This window comes from Camelus ferus, chromosome 5, assembly GCF_009834535.1.
Source record: "Camelus ferus isolate YT-003-E chromosome 5, BCGSAC_Cfer_1.0, whole genome shotgun sequence".
NCBI classification, from domain to species: domain Eukaryota; kingdom Metazoa; phylum Chordata; class Mammalia; order Artiodactyla; family Camelidae; genus Camelus; species Camelus ferus.
This window is the reverse complement of record NC_045700.1, coordinates 18847324-18870354: the sequence shown is the minus strand read 5'-3', so window position 1 is coordinate 18870354 and position 23031 is coordinate 18847324. Positions and strand designations below refer to the sequence as shown.

The 23031-nt window shown below is 40.6% G+C and overlaps 1 protein-coding gene across 1 annotated transcript in view; it reads right to left on the bottom strand.

Moving 5' to 3' along the window:
* The window catches only part of THSD7B (thrombospondin type 1 domain containing 7B), a 657597-nt gene that overhangs the window by 292899 nt on the left and 341667 nt on the right, over positions 1-23031 (bottom strand). The window contains 1 exon segment of the mRNA XM_032479372.1: positions 19222-19325. Within this exon segment, the coding sequence (XP_032335263.1) occupies positions 19222-19325 (104 nt within the window).

The window sequence follows — 23031 nt, the reverse complement described above, 5'->3', positions numbered from 1 at the left end:
TAAATATCCTCTCACAGATTCTTATAAATTTCCCATCTCTAGATTTTCAGGCAGGACAAATTACACATTGCGGACAACTTACTCCCTCTAGCCCACATAGAATTGGTAACAAATTTTGAAATTTCACTTTCCACATGGAAATGTCCTCATGAACAACAGTCAGATAGACACACACACATACACACTTATCCTGTAATTGCTGGACCACGTTGTGTCACTAAAAACGTAGATTAGATGAAATGGAAACATACACCATACAATTATCATTCAAGGAAAGAAGGAAGGTCAGGCAAGCTTTTAAGTTTTCATAGCCTTGTGTAAATTATGAAATAACTCGCCAGGTTAAGTTGTTCATCATAGCTGTTTAAATGATATTGCAATAATCAGTATGGATATTTTAGCTGGAATAGTCAACTATTTTTTCTCTTCTTTTTGGTGTAGAAGCTCCAAGATGATGGGGCAAGTAGGAAAAAGAAACAATTAAAATAGAATTCAATTTATAAATGCTAAGAATGAGGTTCCTATTTGATTTCCCTTAGCACATAAAATGTAGAGGAACAATTTCATCCATGAAACAGATTTCTGAGAAATCATAATCAACCTTTATCTACTCCTATTCATTCCATAAAGCAGATAAAATATTTTTCATCAAGCACATAACAGTGAGACACAGCAATGCTCTTGGAAAGAACACTGTTCAATACTTTATTGCCTAACTGAGAGAACAGATGTAAAAGATCACATATAATATCACGTTTTATGGTAAAAACAATTGCTCAAAAATATAACAAATCTATAGAGAAAGTTTAAAGATCATATCTATCATTCACTGGTGCCAAATCAATTTCCTATACTGAATAGAGAAAAACTTGTGATATAGTAACAATTCAAACTTAAAAATATACGTAATGCTTAGGTTTCATAGCCAGTTAAGCTCACGAGTTTAGATACTTTTTAAAGTCTAATAAGGGTGCAATGTTTTTCAATAAAAGATGTTCCCCAAAATCCTTCTATAGATAAATAAAGTAGCTGATGGTTGCACTATAATTTTACTACTTTGTAACTTTGCCTTCTGAGATCACTTGATCTGAAAAACCTAAATGCAACCTTTCAGTAGCACAAAATAAAATCAATAGCTCTTATAGTTCATCATATATTTATACATGTTTAAATAAAGACTACAACAGATTAGTTCAGTACAACTGCTACAGAATATTGTCTGTGCTACAGAAGTTAGGCACTTTGGGTTCAGTCCAAGAGCGAGAGAGGAGAAAATGATGAATACCAGCTCCAAGGTCATGTAACGAGTCATGATGGAACTTGGCTTTCAATATTTAAGTTGCCTTATTTATGGAATCACCTTTTGGTGACCAATTTAGTCCCTTTCAAATATCTGAGTATTTCTTACCTGAAACTTGTGGCTTTAAAGACATTTCAAATATGATCAGGTTGACCCCAGTATGTTTACCTAGAAAATATGCAGAAAGGCCAGGGAGAGGATGGTATGACGGTGCCGTCACCACTAGGTATTTTCTGAGATCCCCTTCAACCCTCACGTCTATAATTCTTTGGAAAAGGCAACAGATCTAAACAAGAGTGCACAAATCTAAGCATGAAAAGAATAATAATAAAAACCATTCGTTGGAGACAAAAACAGAAAAAGCAAAGCAGTAAACATGAGCCAAGGAATCTATTATGCCAATTATGAGGGAGTCAATTTGAAGAAGACAGGCTGTTTTTTGTTGTTGTTTTGTTTATTTGTTGTCAAGGAGTAGCTGAGCATATCAGAATGGCCCGAGCAATGAGCAAGGAAGTCATAACATCCACAAATTCCTAGTCACCAGAGCTTGTACCTAAGGCAGAGCTACGGTTAATTTTATGTGTCAACTTGACTGGGTCTCAGGGTCCCCAGATCTATGGTCAAATACTATTCTGGGTGTGCATGTGAAGGTGTTCCTGGATGAGACTGACATTTGTATTGGCAGACAGAGTAAAGCGGATTGCCCTCCCTGGTGTGAACAGCCTTCACCCAATCAGTCGAAAGCCTTTCTGAAAACAGAAAGACTGAGTATGGGGACTTCTCCTGCCTGATTGTCTGAGCTAGAACATTGTTTCTTTCTGGCTCTTCCTGGGTCTCAAGCCTCTGGTATTCAGATTCAAATTTACACCATTAGCTCTTCCAGGTCTCCTTTGCCAACTGCACATCTTGGCACACATCAGGCTTGATAATCACGTGAATCAATTCCTTATAATCAACCAATCTTCTTTTCTCTCCCTCTCTGTCTCTATCTATATGGTTTTGTTTCCCCAGAAAATTTTTACAAATACAGTACCCAAACCAGATGGAGGCTCAGGTGAGAGGAGCCTTATTCGGCACCTGACAGCTCCTGCTTCTGTGCACCTACTGTCAACTATGATGACAGAAAGGGAATTAGGGAGGTTCTTCAAAATAGCTTCAATTTATCTGTCCATACATGTGCAGAGTATTTGCTTGTCATAACTGTCATTTAGCATTCAACTGTAGCATTGGAGTTAATAGACCACTGCTGACTATGAGCTGCTGCACAAAATGATTTAAAATCCTCCAGGCATCATAAGTTTAGAGTCTATGGTAGCTACATGGCTTTTAATCACAAAATCTGGAAGGGAGAAGGAAGCCTTCTATAGCATTCCTGAGAGCCAGTAAACTAGTTTCAACAGCTTCATAAATGGTGCCTTATAAACTCACAGGTCAGTGCCTCACACTGTGGGGTATCTCTCTTGTGTAGAAAGCTCTATGCTAGCTGGGCAGCAAACTGAGTCACTGCAACAAAGAAAGGAACACCAGATAATTTTCAATAAATAAATAAAGGAAAGAAAGGTAATCTTTAAGTGTAGTAAGAGTCAAACTGAAGAACGTCAGTAAAAATAATTCTAGTTTGACATAATACAAATGACAATAAATTTGCAAATAATATGGCACAAATTCTCTTCATAGTCTAGGTGCTTATGGGTCAATAGCGAATGTTTGGAAAAGCATGTTATATGGAATATATGAAGAATAAAAGTCATTTTAAACCCAAATGGATTTTTTTTTCTTCCAAAGACTCCTGATCTACTTATGACAGGAGGGTGATGGTATTAGACTTTTGATGTTCTGGGTTAACATACTGTACCATGACTTACTGACAGCCATAAAACATGTACCGTAAAAAAAATCAAAGGAAGAACTCAAAGAAACAGGTTCTGGTACATCAATAAATTTGGGAAAATCAAAAGACAGAAGGAAGAACTCAACTGTCAGTGAGTGAAAGAGGGCAGGTCATGCAGGACTGGATTTACATAGCTTAATCTAGCTCGGCCAACAGAAGATAAAATATTTTGGGACTCCAGATATTAAAGGAAACAAACCAGCTACCAAGAACCTGATCACCTGAAAACATGTAAGGGTGGAACTTCTACTAACAAAAAGGACTTTCTCACTGCATTAGGGCAAGGTGTTCCATTTAACACCAATACAGTTTTCACTGTCTGGCATCTGTGCTCTGTTTGAGGGATAAGAACATGATATGTAGCAAAGTTCAAAATTCCCAGGGGAATTTTATAAATGGAATAGATACAAAGGGAAAAACAGATAGGTGTGTTATTTGTGTATACTGAACGTATTTTAGAGGAAAGGACAAATCTGCCGTTCTAATACAGTATTATAAACCAGATAAAACAGAAGCATACGTATTTATTCAGCTGACAGTCTGTGATGTTTATTTCGACTATTTCTTTAGCATGTGTTGCTATGATATTGCTGGATGTGCTAGCAGTTTAATTGGGACAGACTCTGTTGCTCTTCTATAGTGACTCCTGTGAGAAAATGGGAAGAAAATGGAGACAATTGGAAACTCAGCTGAGAAATTACATGTGAGAGGTGTGAGCAAGTATCAGCCGTGCTGCGGGGGCAGAGGAAGGGGCATAAAGGAAACACGCAAGCAGTGTGCTGACAGTTAGTGAATATGGGTGCACGCGTATGCAGGGACTCTAGTTGTGAAGCTCCCTCCAGAATAAAAAGTAAAATGTCAGCATTAGCTAGAATTACAGTAAGAAAAGACATGCAACAAGTCGCCGGTGCTCTAGATACTCACTGGATACCCAGAAGGTGCCAGACACTATGTACGTACAGAGACGGATGAAACACAAGCTCACCCACCACTAGGAGACAGATAAGTAAACCAACAATTACAACCAGCAATAAAAGAGCCCGGAAGAAAGATGCCATGGGAGAAGAGAATCTCCTATCCTGAAGGCACCATAAAGAGTCTGAGCAAAGGAAAAAGAGTGGACACACGATCCAGGGACAATTCAGTGTGTAGCTGAGTTAGGTCCTGGAGGGGTAGGGTAAGTCTGGTGAGAAATGAGATTAGGGGCCGGACTGTGAACAGCTCTGTATGTCGTGTTTTTGAAGTGAGCAGGGATATATTTAAAATGTTAGATAATGCCATAATGAAATATGAATTCTAGAATAACCATTCAGAAATATCCAGCATAGATTTGGAGATTAATATAATACAGTTCAGAGATGGTAATGAGGCAGTGAACCAAACTGGCAGTAGGAAGAAGAGAGAGAAGATCACAGATTTGGGGGAGAATTTGGGATCTTATGCTTAATAAGATATAGTTGGTTAAGAATTGGGAAGATTACAGAATAATTTCACAGTGATACCATTCTTTTGAATATGGAATAGGAATAAGAAGTTGGGCGTACGGATGTATATCAGGCAGAGATTTAAAACTGCAATCGAGAGAACTAAGTCTGGTTAGCTTAAGCCGAAGAGACAGAGGGAGAGAGAGAGAAAGGTAGAGAAAGGAAGCATATGAGGAATTTTAAAGATCAGGAGAAAAAAATTATGATTTCACATCATAAAACAAAACCTAGGGCTGCTCTTAAGTCTGAATAGCAAGAAGATTCTATTGAAATCACCACAACTGGCCCATTCAACTTAATATTCAAAACCCAGGAGACTAGAGCCTTGATGACTGGCTGGGAAATCATGCCACCTACACTTTGGCAAAGAGAGGGCAGGCGATTTGATTCAGAGTTCTGCCAACAAATAGCAAAACTCACTGCTCACATTAGGTTGCTGGTGGGGATATGGAGTGCTAATGTACGAATTTAACCTGGAAGATGAAATAAATGAAGAGCAAGTTACGTTACACATGCAAAGGCCAACGCAGGGACCATAATGAAGTCATGGTCTAGAGTCACGAGAGATAACTGGGACGGTGAAATTGCTGCTGGAAGTTAGGGAAATGTGGGTCTTTATGCCCAGCAAATATGGGTAGTTAGCATGAGGGAATAAATAGACTAATTTAAGAAACATTAGTAAATGAAAACAGCTGTGGAGACAAAGTTCTTTTTTCTGGCAATATAATGAAGAAAAAGTACTTATTAAATACCAACTGTGTTAATGGGAGATTCGATTGTTACAATAACACCATACAAATTAAACATAGCAGGTTCTAAAATATAAACACAGAATAAATAGCTCTTTACATGGCATATAATTATATCATTCATGTCACTACAAACCCCAGACTTCCAAGGGAAGTTGCTGATAAGAAGACATAGGACTCAAATTTTTAGTCTGCGCAAGTGTTTCAGAGTTTAATTATGAGTTTGCAGTTTTGCAAGTGTCATAGTACCATCCTCCTTCCCACTGTAAATTCTGAAGTGCTCCGGATCCACAGATTGAAACAAATTCTTTATAGAATTACTCAGCACGACTCTGGCTTAAAATGCTCTTGTAATGAATTTAGAGTTATGCATGCAGTTAACCAATTATTAACAATGAGTACAAGTTGTAAGAAATATGTATATGGGAAGCATTCTGATTAGTTCTTTAAATAAAAAAGTATTTTTAAATTAACTCTGTTTAATCATGAGGAAGTGAAGCTAACAATACACTTTCGGTTCTAGAAGCAGGATTGCTTGATCTCAGCACTACTGACATGCCAGAACGAGGCCAACTGTACCTCATGCTCCCCAGTGGTGACCATCAAAAATGTCTCCAGTGTTGCCACATGTCCCATGGGGAGCAGATGCACCGATGGTGAAAACCACTACTCTGGAGAAGTGAAGCAACACGTTTTGCTCACTCTGCTTCAGGGAAGTGGCCAGATCCTCCCACTTGCACATAAACTCATGGAAAGACACCTACCTGCCTGATAACTACGCAAGTTCAGCACATGGTCTTGACATCAGAGAATCAGCTTGTACAGTATTTTATCATCGCCTGATTATCTTTCACTAGAAATACACTTACGAAGCGACCTGTAACATATGCACACTGTGGAGTAAAGCCAATTCAGCCTCCACTCTCTAGGAGGCTAAACTCTCACAAGCGCAGTTCCTTTTTCCACGACTTGATACAAGCTGTAGGGGTATATTATTAAATAGTATTAATAAAATAGATAAAATATTTTACAACAGTAACTTTCATATGTCATAATTTCTGGTTGTCCCTTTACAGAATAAAATCATACATGCATTACATGTACTTTGGTTCGTCACATTTGGCCAAAGTTCTGAACTTCCTATTCTGATACACAGAGTAAGGATAATTATCACACAAAGATGCAGTGAGCAACTATTATGTATATAGTACAGGGATATTTGGGAACACTGGTGATATAAAGATGAATACAGTGCATTCTGTGCATTTTAGGAGCTGAAAATTATATTAAGGGGGTATTCAAGGTATAATATAATTATAAAACATTAAATATGCATATAGGGAGTATACACTGAGAAGTGCTTAACTGTAACCAGAAGAATGGAACTATTTGAAGAAGCTTATATCTGAGATGGGACCAGGAGGAGGGATAGAATCTCAAGTGCAGGAAGGTAAGAAGAGGATTTCCAAACTGAAAGAGAATCTTGAAATTGATGAGTGTTTTGTGGATCATGGTGGTACCTTGTAAGCGGCTAGTTGGTGGGCACTCTGAGAGACGATAGTGGGAAAAGGGAAACAGAACGTGAGATTAGGAGGATATTTAGGGCATAGTAATGGCTTTAAATGGGAAGAGGTTAGCCACTGAACATTCTTTGGTAGGTAAGTGATAAAATCAGATGATGCACTCTACACAGATGGCCCTGGGTTCAGCACTTAACAATGGATTTTAAGAAACGTGCCTAGAAACAAAGAGAACAGATGGGAGGTTACTATGATAGCCAGGAAGACATGAACACTGGTCTATAAGAGAGGGAACAGACTCCAGGGCCTCATGAAGATGGAACTGACAGGATTTCATGGCTGACACTCTATTAATGAATGAGTAGAGATGCAATTACTTGAGACCGAAGAATCAGGAAGAGAAATTCAGCATCTGGAGGTAGAAAGTAAATTCATCTTCGGAAACAATTTTGAACTTGAATTTGAATTTGAACTATCAGTCTATTGTCTGTATGGTGATTAATGTTCAGCAGGTGAAAATTCTAACCTCTAGTTAAGAGAGATTTTTTTTTCCAAGAAATAAAGATGTAGCGATCATCTCTAGAGCTCAAATACTGGAAAGAGCTGGAGTTATTGGGAGAGACATTATAGATGAAGATGATAAAAGCAAACAGGAGAACTATGAAGGATGAGGCCATGTAAATGTAAGTGAAGGAAGAAAAGCCATGCTCAGCGACAGGGATATAAGCATTCAAGAGAGGCAGAGACGCTCCAGGAGAAAATGGGACATGAGAGTGAAGGTGAGCACTTTCTAAATGAAAGTGTACCTTTGTGAACAAAGATGGAAAGTAAAAGGGAAATTACTTTTTTCCCTACCTGATCCCTTGAGAATTCAGAAACTTTCAGTGAGTCTTCTTATTTTCATGACAATATATTTGTTTGCATACGTTCAGTAAGAATTTGTTCTTGTGACAGGATGCAATTAGAAACATTGGCTATATTACCATGACTTTGACTGGAATATCATATTTGAGAGAGATGCTCATAGACTCAGATATAACCACATGGCTTCAAGAAACTGCTTGGAAAAATCGACCTGGTACTTTGCTTACAAGGTTTCAGCAAAGCAGTCTTAAAAAATAATGTATATGGTCAATCATTATTCTTGCTTCACTTGTAGAAATAATCAGGCAGAGTTATATACAAACAAATTAGTTTTACTGTGATTATATTTGGTAAACAAATGGGGGTAACCGTAGAGAGAAAAATCATGTTTGCACCTTCTAGATATTATCTAGACTAGATATTAGATGCTAGTCCTATTAATTACATCTGAGGTTTTGTTATATATCTGTAACCTTGGATCTTGAATTTTTTTAGTTTCCCCAAATATCTAGCTACGATTCACCAAACTAAAGTTTCCAATTTTCTCCCACCCTTCTGATCTGGAATCACTAAGGACAAAGGCAAGCTTTAGAGCCCCACTGGAAGGGACCTCACCAAATACCCCGGGCACTGACGCTGCTGCCACACTAGAAAGTACTGACACACATCTCACAGTTCAGGAGGACTCCACCCGACACCTGGTCCTGTACAAATGCTGGAGACACTGAATCACACTGACCAGGAAGAGACAGAGCCGACGTCAGTGTAGGTAGACTGCTTCCGCCCAACATGCCAGACCAAGACTTCTCCTTTAATTAGGAGGTTGGGATTAGCAGACACAAACTACTACATATAAAATAGATAAACAGCAAGGTCCTACTGTACAGCACAGGGAACTACATTCAATACCTGTAATAACCTATAATGAAAAAGAATCTATATATATTATGTGTATATGTGTGTGTATGTGTATATATAAAACACTGAATCATTATGCTGTGCAGCAGAAAGTAACACAGCGTTGTAAATCATTATATTTCAATGAAAAAATAAAAATAAATAAATAATAAAGATTTCCTCCTTTAGCTAAACATGAAAACCTTTCTTCTATTCTTTCCCTCCCTCTGTCATTGTCCTGGGAAGATAATGCCCTCATTTCGATATTCCAGGCATTGCTAAGGGTAGGGGCAGGGAACCTCTAGAATTTAGGATGACTCTGTATTTCAGGCCAGGAGACTGTCTTCCCACATGTGCTAAAAACATGACTGACCCCTGGCTTGGACAGGGAAACACAGCAGTCCCTGTGAATGAATCCAGTCCCTGTACTTCCATAAGAGGAATGAGCTGTGCCCCGACAGGTCTTGTCTTTGTCTGTGGTGGTTATCATTTGCCTCGGGCCTTTGAATGCCGAGATGGCTGGAGCACAGCTGGGCTATGCCTCTTAGGCTGTCTAACCGTGCCCCTAACGGTTCTAGAAAAGGCCAGCCAGGAGGCATTCATGATTTGAGAACTGCTTCCTTTGGCTTCCCTGGTCAGGAGTTCATACAAATGAGGACACGATCAGGAACTTTTCCTTGACACTTGCAGACACCGCTGTCTGACAAAACTCCTTGGACTCTTGGGCCAAGCTTGTTTTTGAGAACAGGATAGTTTTTGATTGTCTTTTGGCTGAGCCAGGAGGTGTCTGTGCTGCGGTGCACTTGCTGTACCTGGTGTGAGCTTCTGGGGAAGCTGAAACTCAGTCATAGAAGATCAATGACCGCTTAGCTTAAAGGGCTGACTCCTTCAACAGTGTTTTCCTTTGATTTGGGTCTTGGGGATCACGGCTCTGAAGTGCACTCCAAACATAGGGAGTTTTCCTGCTTTTAATAATCACAGTAGGCTCCCTGGCACACCACATCCTTTCAAAAGTTTTAAATGTGTATTTGTAGCCACTGACCAGCAGGGAAATATCTCCCTAAGACTAGAACCTCAGAAAAGCAATGAGAATGACCAACTTAGAGATTGTGAACCTGAAGTTGTGGCCTGTAAATATCACAGGCGCTCAGCAAAATCATCAGGACTTACGATGACCACACTCGATAAAACTGCAAAGCAGTAGCTGAGAGTAATGCTAATGCCTTAAATTTTGATCGTCTTTCTCAGTTAGGCTGACAGTCTGATCAAAAGGGGGCATTGTTAAAGAGAAAAAACACAGGCCCAAAATAGTGCTACTTGTGCTAAATCCCATGATACCAAACCCAGATTTAATACTTAACGTGACTGCAGTTTCCACCTTCTTCTCCAGAAATGTAGCAGTCTGGAATTTTCTGGCCTGCACCAGTGAAGTCATCTGCGACAAGGGCCCTCTCCACCCCCAGAGGAAGAAAACACCTTGCCATCACCACTACCCCCTAAAAAAGAGGAAGTCCTGGCCTCAAAATCCTTTCTTTTCTTTGGTTCATAGTTCTCGTGCCCCATCTTCCTTCCTGTACAAACTTGCCATGTTGTACCACCCTGGGGAGCACCCTCCTAGTTCCTAGATGGGATGCTGCCCCATCCACGAACTACCTAATAAAGCCAATGTGATTTTCAAATTTAGGAAGCTGTTTTTCAACAATACTCAAATACTGTATTTCTCTCTCTTCCCATTTTTATGTCAGTCATTCATGTCAATTTTGTCAGATTTTTGTGTCAATATTGTCCATTTTCATTGGCCTAACACCACTGAATCTTTTCAATTCTTCACTTTTCTTTTACTCTGTATACAAATGTAGCCATTAAGTGCCCCTTATTTTTCTCATAAAATGTCTTTCACGTATATCCCTTCTAATCCATTCCCAAAGGCACTACAGGGGTAGAGGCTCTGAAAACCCTTTGTAGTGTAATTACAAAGCCTCGGTGACCTCCTAACCTGACCTTCTTACTTTCCGCTCCTACTTTCAGTATCTTGTTAGGAGGTTGATCATCCTTTAACTTGACTGAGTTTAACTGGCTGTAATGGATTTTTAATTCTCATTCCTCATGAGTCTGGATTAAAAGATTGTGTCCCACCATGTGAATTCTCCAAAACATAATTGGCCTAAAAAGGAACTTGTTTTGCAACTTTTCGATCCCTTGGTGTATGCAAGGCTTTGGTTTCAGGAGCCCTATTTGGCACCAAAATCCACGGATGCTCAAGTCCCTTATATAAAATGGCACGGTACAGTCGGCCCTCTGTATCTACCAGTTAAACCTACCAGTTGATGCCTAATCTGTGGACTCAACCAACCATGGATTGAAATTTGATTCACAGTTGGCTAAATCCTTGGATATGAAACCCACGTATCCTGAGAGCCAACTGTGTGTGTGTGTGTGTGTGTGTGTGTGTGAGTATGGAAATCTGCATGTAAGTAGACCCCTGCAGTTTAAACCCATGTTGTTCAAGGGCAACCGTATTTAAATCCAGAGCAGTGGTTTGTCTGTTTTGATGCCCCTCTGTTACTTTTTAGAGCCTCTCAAGTAAGTGGGGGCACCTTTTCCTCTTGCTGCTTCAAGAGGAATGTTGAAGTTTCTGATTTCTTTAGAAATGCAAATAAAAATGTAAAAACATAACTCCTTCTGATACAATCCTAACATGGCTCGAGGGCTAAACAGAAATGAGTATGTTGACCTCAGTAACCTGAGAGCTAAGGGAAGCCAGGAGATTCGCATCTATTTGAAGAAAATGAATTCTGGTTCCCGACAAGAGAAGGACCATCCTATTACAGTTAGCACATTTTGCAGTAGACTTTGAAGTTCATATGAACATTCCTGAAGGGACGATGGTTCTGTAAGAACCATGCAGTCAGAAAAGAAAATTATTGCTCTTAGTTTAGCAAGTAACTGTATTCCTCAAATGAAAAAAAAAAAATTACCCCCTACCCATCCCCACCCCTCATTTCATCAGGGAAATGCCTGCTGGTGATGTGGCTGGGGTGAAGCTGAACTGAATGGTTATTACTCTGTGCTTTGCATTATAGCTTATTATGTTAAAAAACAGAGAGGCTGGCGCAAGACATCTCTGAATCTGCACTTAGGTAACATTATGCTACTAAAGCATCATGCCTTAGGTCACTCAACTCCTTTCATATTTATTTTTAATTTATAGCCAATTTTTGAAAAATGTGCATATTCTACCCGCAGCAACCAAGAATGCTGTAAAACTAATCCTACCCTAAAACATGCAAAGGAAACGAAAAATACCTCTCAGAATCATTATTCATTTGTTAAAATGCAATCTTTGCCATACATTCCACACTTGACTCTCTAAACCAATGCCTCAGGTATAAAACTTATTCTTTGGTTAAAATCCAAGGATATTTTCACTTAGAGAATTGCCCTACACTGTCAATTTAATTACTTCACTCTAACCTGATTTTCCTTTTATTTTCATACTTTAAAAAATTATGTTTAGAAGAGATGTAAAGTTCCTTAAGATATTTATAATGAATCATTTTGGTATCAGGTCTGATTAGTAAGATAAATTAATAAAGATCATGATGACCTCCAGCTGGTTATTCTCATGCTCAAGTCAGACCTGAAACCAGGAAATCACTCCAAGGATGATCTTTAAGACAAAGAATACCGGAGTCTGATCATTTTTCCTATGAGATGAGCATGCAATTATCAAAAATGAAATCACATAAGTTATCGAAAATAGTCTCACTCGTTGCCTAGATTGGACGCCCCAGTATGTTGATTTGGGATCACAGGCGGTATCAAGTGGAATCACGCCCTCCCTTCTTGAAATGGACAGGAAAGATATCCACAAACGTCTCTCCCCATTTAAGAAACAATTTATCTGCAGACAGAGTTCCCAGAGGGAGCTAGCAGTACTCCCCATTCTCTCCTGGAAACGCCCAAAGTTCATAGTTAATGTAGCTTGTTTTTGTTCAAGCTTTGAAGCAAATAAAAGATACTTTACTTTCTTTCCTGGCAAAGCTTTCCTCGCCCCCCCCCCCACCACCAAATACAGAACAAACATAGAAACGACAGTGACTATCTTCGTCTTTGACTATACTGTTCCGTCACAGTTAAATCCTATATATTTGTTTTCCTCTCTGGATCTACTGAAAGGACTTCTATGGAGACGAACATGACGGACAATAAACCTGCGCAGCTCATAAGGTTAAATGACCATGACTGCCTCTATCCAGAGGATAAGAAGTCCAGTCACCCAGAGATATTTTCTTAAACTCTTAAAATGCAAGAATACTGGCAAGCTTAACTTCTTGCTACCTATTTCTAACTCCCTGCCTTTTAAAAATAAAAGTAATCCAGAACTTACTCCGCAAGTGGATTATTTTGCCCAGTATTTCTCTGGAAAAGCACTTTTAAACGGATTCCTTGATTAAGAGGTACAGACTGTCAGCTATAAAGTAAATGTCATGGGGACATAATGGACATGTAGGGAATGCAGTCAATAATGTTGCAACAACTCTGTCCTGTGATGAATGGTAACCGGTCTTAGCGCTGTGATCATTTCACAGGGCATAAAAATATCAAATCACTATGTTGTACACCTGAAACTAATATAATAGTGTATGTTAATTATAACGCAATTTAAACAAAAATAGAGGGCTCCCTTGAATGCAAAGAAAACACACAGAGTCCATCAGAACTATTGTGTAAGAAGGCTATACCTCTCACGGTGACAAAAACCAATTAAGGAAGAACAAAAAGATTTGACAGAGATAACAGATCTCCCTCCTTCGGTCCACATAAACATTTTTCAGTGAGAACAAACCAAAAGAGAATTGAGGGTACTTCACAGGAGTCCAGGGTCTTTAAGGCAGCACACTTTCAATTTCCAATACCTACTCTGTATCCATTACGGTGCCATGGATGTCAAGTCTCTCTGCTATGATAGAGTGTATGCGCAAACTTTTGAACGAGAAGAAAGTACTATCCTAAAGAAAAACACTGGCAAGTAGCCACTGTGAAGAGCAAAACAAGGAGCAGACCATATCAGCCCACAGACAAATCCAGTCCCCTTCCAGCAATGCCAGTATCCTCACTGTCCCCTGTCTCAGTGCTGAAATGTTACTCTATTAAGGCCAGATACATCCGAGTGTGCTAGCATTTGTTTCTTCCTCTTACATTTTCATTTGCCATAGAAGCTGAGCTACAATAGCTTCTTTGTTCAGATTAAGCACAAGAAAACTGTGAAAAGACCCAGGTGTCCCTGAAGTATGAGGCAGCCAGGAAAATGGAACCCCAAATGCCCATTTCCTTGAACATGGTATAGATGTTTAACGACTGCTGTTATCCTATCTGCCCTTCTATATTCTTTTACTTTTCTTCTTTTTTGATTAGAAGACTATTACATAAATGTATTCTTACTGTAAATCAATTAACCAGGTCAGCAATATAAAAACACAATGAGATAAAAACAAGGAACACTTCTACCGGGGGCAGTATCGTGGCTTAGAAGTCATAAATGACCTTTCTAATGAAAAAGGGGAAAAAAAAGCATTGGATAAAATATCTACCTTCTAAATGGATTGCTGAGCCGACCCAGAGGAAAGGAAACTGTAAAGCACAAACCAAAGAAAAAGCAGGGTATACAAGGTAAACAGGAAGGACAACTTTCATCCCGCGGGTTTCTGTTAAATCTTGGAGACCCACTTTTCCACTTTCATGGCTTCAAGGCCTGCTATGGAGAATCTCATAAAAGACCCCAGAACGCAAATGATGACCACACAGGCTGGCCCTCGGGGTACTGACGCACCGGAAATAGACATGCCAAGCAAAACATCTCGGCGAGGCCACTTGAATGGCTATGATTTAACACTGGGTGAAGAGGGGACAAAAGTCTCTTGTAAGAATTTATAACCCCCAGCTGGCCTTTCCACGACTTTATGGCCTGAGTTCACGCTCCCTCTGTGATTCAAAATATTCTCAAACAGAAATTTAAATTGAAAGCGTTTCCAGACAGCTTGGGCTTCCACAGTACTGAAGAGTGTAAAAGCTGTCTGAGAAGTATGATAAAGCAGGGGAGGAAGGGCTGAGGGTCTCACAATTCCTTCTTCAGACTTTCCACTGACCCTCCTGACTTCAGCCTGGCCCCTCGTCTCACCCTCCTCTGCTTCTTGTCTGAAATCCACCACCCCTCTGGTCTTATATCCAAGGAGAATAAACCTGCAGGCTCCTATAAGAGCAAGAAGAGGTAGGAGCCTGACTGTGCAGGGTGAAGGGCCAGGTATGGAGGGTGTCTCTGCCTTCCTCCCACCTGCTAAACACACACACACACGCACACACACACAAAACCTTGTGTAATTCCTTCTGCAGAACGTGATGCCTTTCTGGAGTTGGCCAGACCACATCACCCTGTTTCTCTTCAGCCCCCACACCTTCACCTCTGCCAACACTTACGTAAAATCCTGTTCTACAAGGTACTTTACCTAGTATCTCCACCCACTTTCTACATCATACATTATGACTGAGGTTTGGGGAGCAATTTTATAAAGGGGATCTCACTGAACATTATTTTCCTTGCTGGTTTTGACATAATTTTAGAGAAAAGATGAGCGTAGAAATGTCTTTGCTCCACTATCTTCAAACTAGAGACCAAACCTACTGCTTTAAAAGTACAAATTTCCCCAAAACTAACTACTAGAAATTATCTAATATTGAAGTATAATTTGGGGAAAACTCGAGTAGGTACCTTGCCTAGTCTAAGGACTATCACAGCCTTCCAGTTAGACGCCGTTTATACTGAGATCCAAAGTAAACTATGTCTAAGATAGTAAAAATAATTTACCATTTTGTGGTAAGATTCTACATAATTTAGGAGCAATGCCTCTGCAGAATGTACTAAATGGCTTTGTAATCAAAACCAACCATTATAATATTCTAGTATCACGGCGCATCGAAGTCTAGGTCACTAGACAGAGTTAAGTTCTGCCCGGCACAAAGGTGCCTTCTTTAAAGCACTTCGTTCACGTACATCGTGCTGATCTAGATATTTTATAACAACTTTCCAACAGAAAGCAGGCACAAGTCTTGTAATCACGAGATGGTATCATTACAACAATTTTCTGACATAGGAAAGTAAAATATTTTCAGGAAGTGGTCCCTTCCGTGAATTTACAGTCCCTGGATAGCATTGTAGCAGCCCTGAATCATACTACCTTGCAAATCAAACTTACACCTGCAAATGTTCTGACAGGGACATCATTTCCAAGATGTAACTATTATGGACCGAACTGTGATCCCTGAAATTCATATGCTGGAGCCCTGACCCCCAATACTAACATAGTTGGAGAAAATTAAGACTGCCAGAGGCACTCTGCTTTCGGTGGGCAAGGCTAGCGATACATCCTCACTGTCCTACCTCGGGGGGTCTATCAACTTTTCAGCCCTATTTCACATATTAGTTTGCAGGAATCTTGATCCCTTTTCCATCAACAAGTTATCACACTGGCTCATTACCCTGGTGACATTATGCTGACTGGACCTAGTGAGCGAGAAAAAACAGCTACTCTGGACTCACAGGCAAGACATTCTCATGGCCGAGTGTAAGAAATAAATCTGAGAAAATTCAGGGGCATTCTACCCCAGTGAGATGTCTGAAGGCCCAGCGGCGTGAGGCATGCTGAAATCCCCCTTCTGAGGTGAGATATGCTGTTACTTCTGGACCCTCCTACAACCAAAACAGAGACACAGCCTGTATCAGATGTGCCTTTGCAGATTTTGGAGGCAATACAGTCCTCAGCTGGGTGTGTTATTCCAGCCCGTTTGCCAAGGGATCTGAAAAGCTGCTGGTTTTGAGCAGGACCCTAAACAAGAAAAGGGTCTGGAACAGGTCTAGTGCAGGCTGCTCTGCCGCTCGGACCACGGGGTCCAGCAGAGGCAGTGGTGCCTGGAGTGCCAGGTGGAGATGGTGCTGTTTGGGGCCTTTGGCAGGTGCCCACAGGTGGACTGCAGGTCCTTGGACTGAGGAGCAAAGCCCCACCGTCCTCTGCAGACAGCTAGTCTCCACTTGAGAAATAGCTTTTGGCTACTGGGCATCAGTAGAGACTGAATGCTGAGCCATGGGCCACTAGACTTACCAGGCAACCTGAGCTGCCCGTCACGAACTGGGTATTACCTGACCCATCAAGTCATAAGGTGGGGCACCCACAACAGCACTCCAGCATCAGATGGAAGTGGTATGTACGTGTTCCGACCCATGGAGGCCCTGAAGGCACAGTAAGATACAGGAAGGAGTGGCCCAGCTGCCTTCTCTGTTCCCAGCTGCACCTACGTCCTCACAGGGAGTTTCCTACCTTCAGCTGACACAGGAAAAGAAGACGTGGGCCTGGTTTACAGACGGTGCTGCGTGACATGTTGGTGCAACCCCCAAATGGACAGCTACAGCACTAGGGCCCCTTTCTGAGACATCCCTGAGAGACGGAGGTGAAGGGAAGTCTCCCCAGTGGACGGGACTTCAAGCAGTGTACCTGGCTGCTCACTTTGCACGCAGGGAGAAATGGTCAGATGTATGGTTACGTACCTATCTGCAGGCTGCGGCCAATGATTTTGCTGGTTGGTCAGGGACTGAGAAGGAACATGATTAGAAAATTGATGGCAAGGAAATTTAGGAAAGTGGTAGCTGGATGGACTTCTCTGAACAGGCAAAAATGTGAAAAATATCTGTGTGCCATGTGAATGCTCCCCAAAGGGTGACCTCAATTGAGGAAGATTTTAATAATCAAGTGGATAGGACAACCCAGGCTGTGGATACCAGTCAGCCTCTGTCCTCAGCTATGCCATTGTCCAGCGAGCTCATGAACAAAGTGGCCCTGGTGGTAGAAATGAAGGTTAGGCATGGGTTCAGTATCACTGACTTCCATTCACCAGGGAGACTCGGCCACAGCCACATCTGAGCGCCCAGTCTGCGCAGCAGGGGCCAATGCTGAGTCCTCAAGATGGCACCATTCCCCAAGGTGATCAGCCAGCTACATGGTGGCAGGTTGATTACGTTATACAATTTCCATCATAGAAGATGCCGTGTCCTGTTCTTACCAGAATAGGTACTTACTCAAATAGGATAAAAATTTGCCTTTCCTGCATGCAGTGCTTCTGCCAAAACTACCTACCACCCACGGACTTCCGTAATGCTTATCTACAGTCATGGCATTCCTCACCACGTTGCTTCTGATCGAGGAACTCACTTCACAGCAAGTGAGGTGCGGCAGTGGGCCCAGGCTCATGGAATTCACTGTGTCTTGAAACAGCTGACTTGAGATAATGGTTAAAAGGTTTTTGGAGACTCATTTACAACACTGGTTAGGTGGCAGTACCTTGCGGGGCTGGGGAAAAGTTTTCCAGAAACATCCAATATATGGTGTATTATTTTCTCCCAGAGGCAGGATTCACAGGTCCAGGAGCCCAGGGGTGGGTATGAGAATGGCACAACTCACTATTACCGCTAGTGACCCACTCGTAAGATTTCTGCTTCCTGTTTCTCTGCGATCTTAGGCTCTGCTACCCTATGGGAGGAACGCTTCCACTAAAACACAACAATGATTCCACTGAACTGGAAGTTAAAACTGTCACCCACCCATGTCGGGCTCCTCATGTCTCTGAACCAACAAGGAAAGAAGTTACAGTGCTGGCTGGGGTAACTGATTCTAACTAACACAATGACCTATGCAACAGGAAGGGGACAATTCTAAACATGCCTTTTAGGAGACTTATGAGACTGGTGATATGCAGTTGGTCCTACAAGGTCTGATTTTGCTACATATATCCCTTTAGCATCAGAGTATTGGATTTTAGAAAGAAAGCACTTCTTATCAAGCCTCATATCACCGGTATGAATGAAACAGAAAAGTGAGCTATCTGATGAGTCTCTGAGTGCTTTTCAGAGGTTTTGATATGCCACACCTTCTAGACATGGATGATAAAAGGCATGTCTACCCAGATCCAGAAGCCTATTCACAATGCCTTCCAGAAATTTTAATAGTTCCTCTGTATGTATGTTACATGCAAAACACACAGTAAGTACCTCTATAACAATCAGGTTTAAGTCATGACTATTATGATTAATTAGTTCATGCAACCAATATTTAAGAAGCACCTAAGAAGTACAATATACCTTATTGGGTCCAATCTTGACATTTCCTTCATTCCTCAGCTAATATTCGACATGCATCTGGAACATCGGCATCAGAATGTGCTAACGGCTGAGAACAGATATTTGCCTCGACTGCATTAGTCCTTACGTGCACTAGCGAGTTATGGTGAAAAGATGGTCTAATAGCAGCATTTACTAATGCCAAACTTAAATTCAAACACGAGTAAATATAAATCATCCAACCCAACAATGTCACAACTTAACCAACTAGAAAAATAGAGCAACAGTTTATAAGAATAACATAATGTTGACTTACCTCTGAAGAGAAAAACCGTTTTAAAGTTCCCTTACCTCTGGTTTGTACCCCCTTTCCGCAGGCTTCGCTGGTGCCCATTATCCCCTGCCTGACCGACTCGGGCACTAAGATACAGGAGCTCCATTTCTGTGGCTTCCACCTGTGATTACAAAGGACAGCAGACTAGACATTTCACCAGGGCAAACATATCAAAGAAAGACTTGAAACAGATGAACTGGAAATCCGAAATCATAAAGAGTGAACTTCAATAAAGATGGATTTGAAACCAAATCTATAAAAATGGACACAAAAGGAAGTGCTGGCACACACTAGGGATGGCAGTAGGACCCTCTGCCCCAGATCCATGGTTGATGCAGTCAATCCATTTTTTTTTAATGTGGATATTTTGCACACATATCTTAGTTCACATAGCAAAGTGATCATAAAAAGCATTTGACACACAGATCAAATCTAGAGGGCTTAGCTCTTTATGAACTTAACGCTGTCTAAAGAAAAACAATTAAAGAAAATAAAAGAGAGAAAATCCCTATGCCTCACTGGAGCACGAGAGAATCAAGGTTTGAACATCTGAAAATTTGGGGTGCAAACCTTCACACTTGATCTTTTGCTTTAAATGCTTCATAAGGTGTTGCCTAGTACTTTGGGGGTAACTCAAATATCTCAACAGATTATCGAGTCAAAGGGCAGTGGGGAACCATGGGGACCTATCTTATGTAATAGCTCATCTCGGGGAAAAGGAATGGATCTGTCTCTGAGGAATTACCCACGTTTCTATTCCACAGAGGAAACAGTGTCTAAGGAAGCCTTCTGGTTTTCCAGTATTTGTTTTTAAGGCCAACAAAATTCTCTATTTTTATGACCCACGGGACAGACTATGACCTGTGCCCTTAAACCTGGGTCTTCAGAATGTTTCAGAAAACTTGCACCTTAAATGTAAGGACAGATTCTACTCTTTCACTAAGGACATTTTTATACTTTTTTCACATGAGCCAATACTTCTGATAAGAAATGCAACTTCAAAAAAATGAACAGAAACATGAAGTAAAAATATTATTGACCAGTTTTGCCAGATGAAAAAAAATCTAGAGACCTTTTGATTATCATTGTGCATACAATTAACACTACTGCATTGGATACTTGAAAATGGTTAAGATGGTAAATTATGTGTTATGTGTTTTAAAAAAGAAGTCTCAGCAAAAGAAAAACGATGTATACTAGAGCACGGAGCAGGATTCCTTTGCTCAGGAAAAGTCACCTTAAAGGCCCCTCTTAGTTATGTGAACATAGCTTCATACAAGACATGGAGATCGCTTGGCAGAGCCAGTCATTAACATCAGCGCTCACCACCACTTCTGCCCCACTTAGACTGAGTCTCAGGTTTCTTGGACAATTGGAGATAAGTGAGGCAGTGGCAGCAGATACAGATCATCTTGCAGAACCAAGCAAAGTACATTAAAATGTAAAAGTGAAAAAAAAAGGTATCACTGATCTCATTCAAATGGCCTCCATATTGTGAAGAGTTGGGGTGAAATCAGGAAACAGCCAAATAGAAAAACCTGTCACATTTAAGGAAACCACCTATTAATTTCAAGTAGTTACATATTTCCTTCATAGATGCATAGACTCATTAAGTGTAATTCCAAAACACAGAAACTGCACTGGTAAGGTGGTTTAATCCGGCTTTTCAACTTTTCATTCACTCAGATCCCTCAAGTTCACCAAAGGCTTTCTTAGACCAAAGTGAGACCAAGGAATTCATTCCAGTGAAGTGCGCTGCAGAGATTGAAATAGAAGGAAGAAATTTTCAGGACTCTCCTGCTAGACTCACAGTTTTAGAGTAAGACTGGTCTCAGAGAGGTGAAGTGACATGCCTGAGATTGCACGAGTCAGGACCAGCCAGCTGTCAGTCCTAAGTCCCTAGACGCTCAGCCACAGCCTCCTGGCGACACCTTCATGCCCAGTGTATACAGGGCTACACGGTGTCTTCCCTTTTGCTTATGTTAGGGTCCAGGCTAGGCCACCCCAAAATGTGCCTCAACTGCACACTGATTATTCTGAATTAAAGTTATTTAAGAAATGACCAGTGCAAGAGGGACACCCTGACCTTCCTTTCTGTCTCCCTGAAAGCAGGAAATAAATCGCCCATATGAAAGGTGCCCTCCCTGCACCTGGAGGAAGAAGGGCACCTCATTGCCAGAGTTGGGGTATTGGGGACTATACAAACCAACCTTGTTACTTCTTTAATTTACCACCCTAAGCCCAAACTCTGTTCATAGATTCTTCACAGATTGAGCACCCAAAACCTACATTTCTTTGTCTTGTCAATTCTTCACAAATTTATTGTCTCTTTGTCTAAGGAGTATAAAAGCTGCCTGGTTTGGCCACTCCTTAGGTCTGATATTGCTGAGATCTCCATGCACATTAATTAAAATGTTTCTTTTTCTCTTGCTAATATGTCTCATGCCAATGTTATTATTAGTCCAACCACAAGAACTCAAGACCGGGTAGAGGGGGAAACTTCTCCTCCCCAGCACTTACTAACTTTACATGCTGGGAAGTGCTCACATTCACAGGAAAATTTCTGTAGACATTTGGATTCAGCTTTAGTTCGGTAAACCTGTGAATATCTCGCTTTAAGGGAGTAAGAGAGACGAATCAGAAGAAAATGATAAAGGTTTACATTAACTTGCCTTCCTAACATACCAATGAGGGGAAAGCAAACCTAACTTGGCACCGTATTGCTCAGAACGTAAGCATGCTTTACTAAGGGGCAGAGCATCATGCTGATAACTTGGACACATACTAAACACATCTGGAGAAATGATACAATGATCCAGTCCACGCACAGTGGAACTGATTTCTGGGGGAAATGGCAAGAGGTCACTAGGGGAAACTAGTTCAAACATGAGCGGTTAAATTGAAGTACAACCGGAGAGTAAAGAGAGCAGACAACAGAAAGAGCCCACAAACAGTTTCTAGGATCTTCTCTGATTATAACGGCACTGTGTTCATAAGAAAATGTCTAATAATATTTGATTTGACTAATTGTTTTCAACGGGCTACTTTCCCTGAGAGCTCTTCTGCTGGGCTCGCAAGTTTCCATTATTTACATGTGGCACAAAAAGGTGGCTATTGACAGTCTTCTTACAATGGCCCTGTGGTTGATGGAAAAACTGGCCGTCTGGGCTTATTCCAGGGCTTGTTCAACTCCTCTACAAACTGGTCATCAGACAGAAACAATGGGAGGAAAGAAGGATGAAACTGATAATACTTTGAACATCTTCAATGACATTCTAAACTTTAGTTGATGGAAATTCTTCTTGGAAAAAAAAAACCCCAAAAAACCAAAAGTAAATTAGCTGAGTAAATTAGCCCTTGAATTCCACAGCTTTAACATACAGTTTCTCAAATAATCAGGAGAAACATTAGACATTTTTTAAATCAGCAAATCCCAATAGTGATTAAATTTAATCCAAAAGTACTTTAAAGTGATGTTTCAATCCAATGTTGAAAGAATGGAAGTTAATGACAAAGCACACAAAGGTACTGTGTTTATAAATAATAATCACCAACTTGCCAAAAGGGAACATACGTATTTTAAAAACTACTCATCTTCTTTTCTAAAAAAAAATATTATCCATAACTTAAACTTTTTTTTTCTAAGATTTCTTAAAATATGCATATGATTAAAATTGAGAACCAAAACCACTTTTGAATTAAAATAAGCAATTATTAAAGAAGTTCAAATCTGTCCTTGGTTCTTGATTAAAAGCTTTAGGATGAGAACAACAGAATGAGGTAAGGTATGTGTGTGTGCGCGCGCACATGCGTGCGTGTGTGTGTGT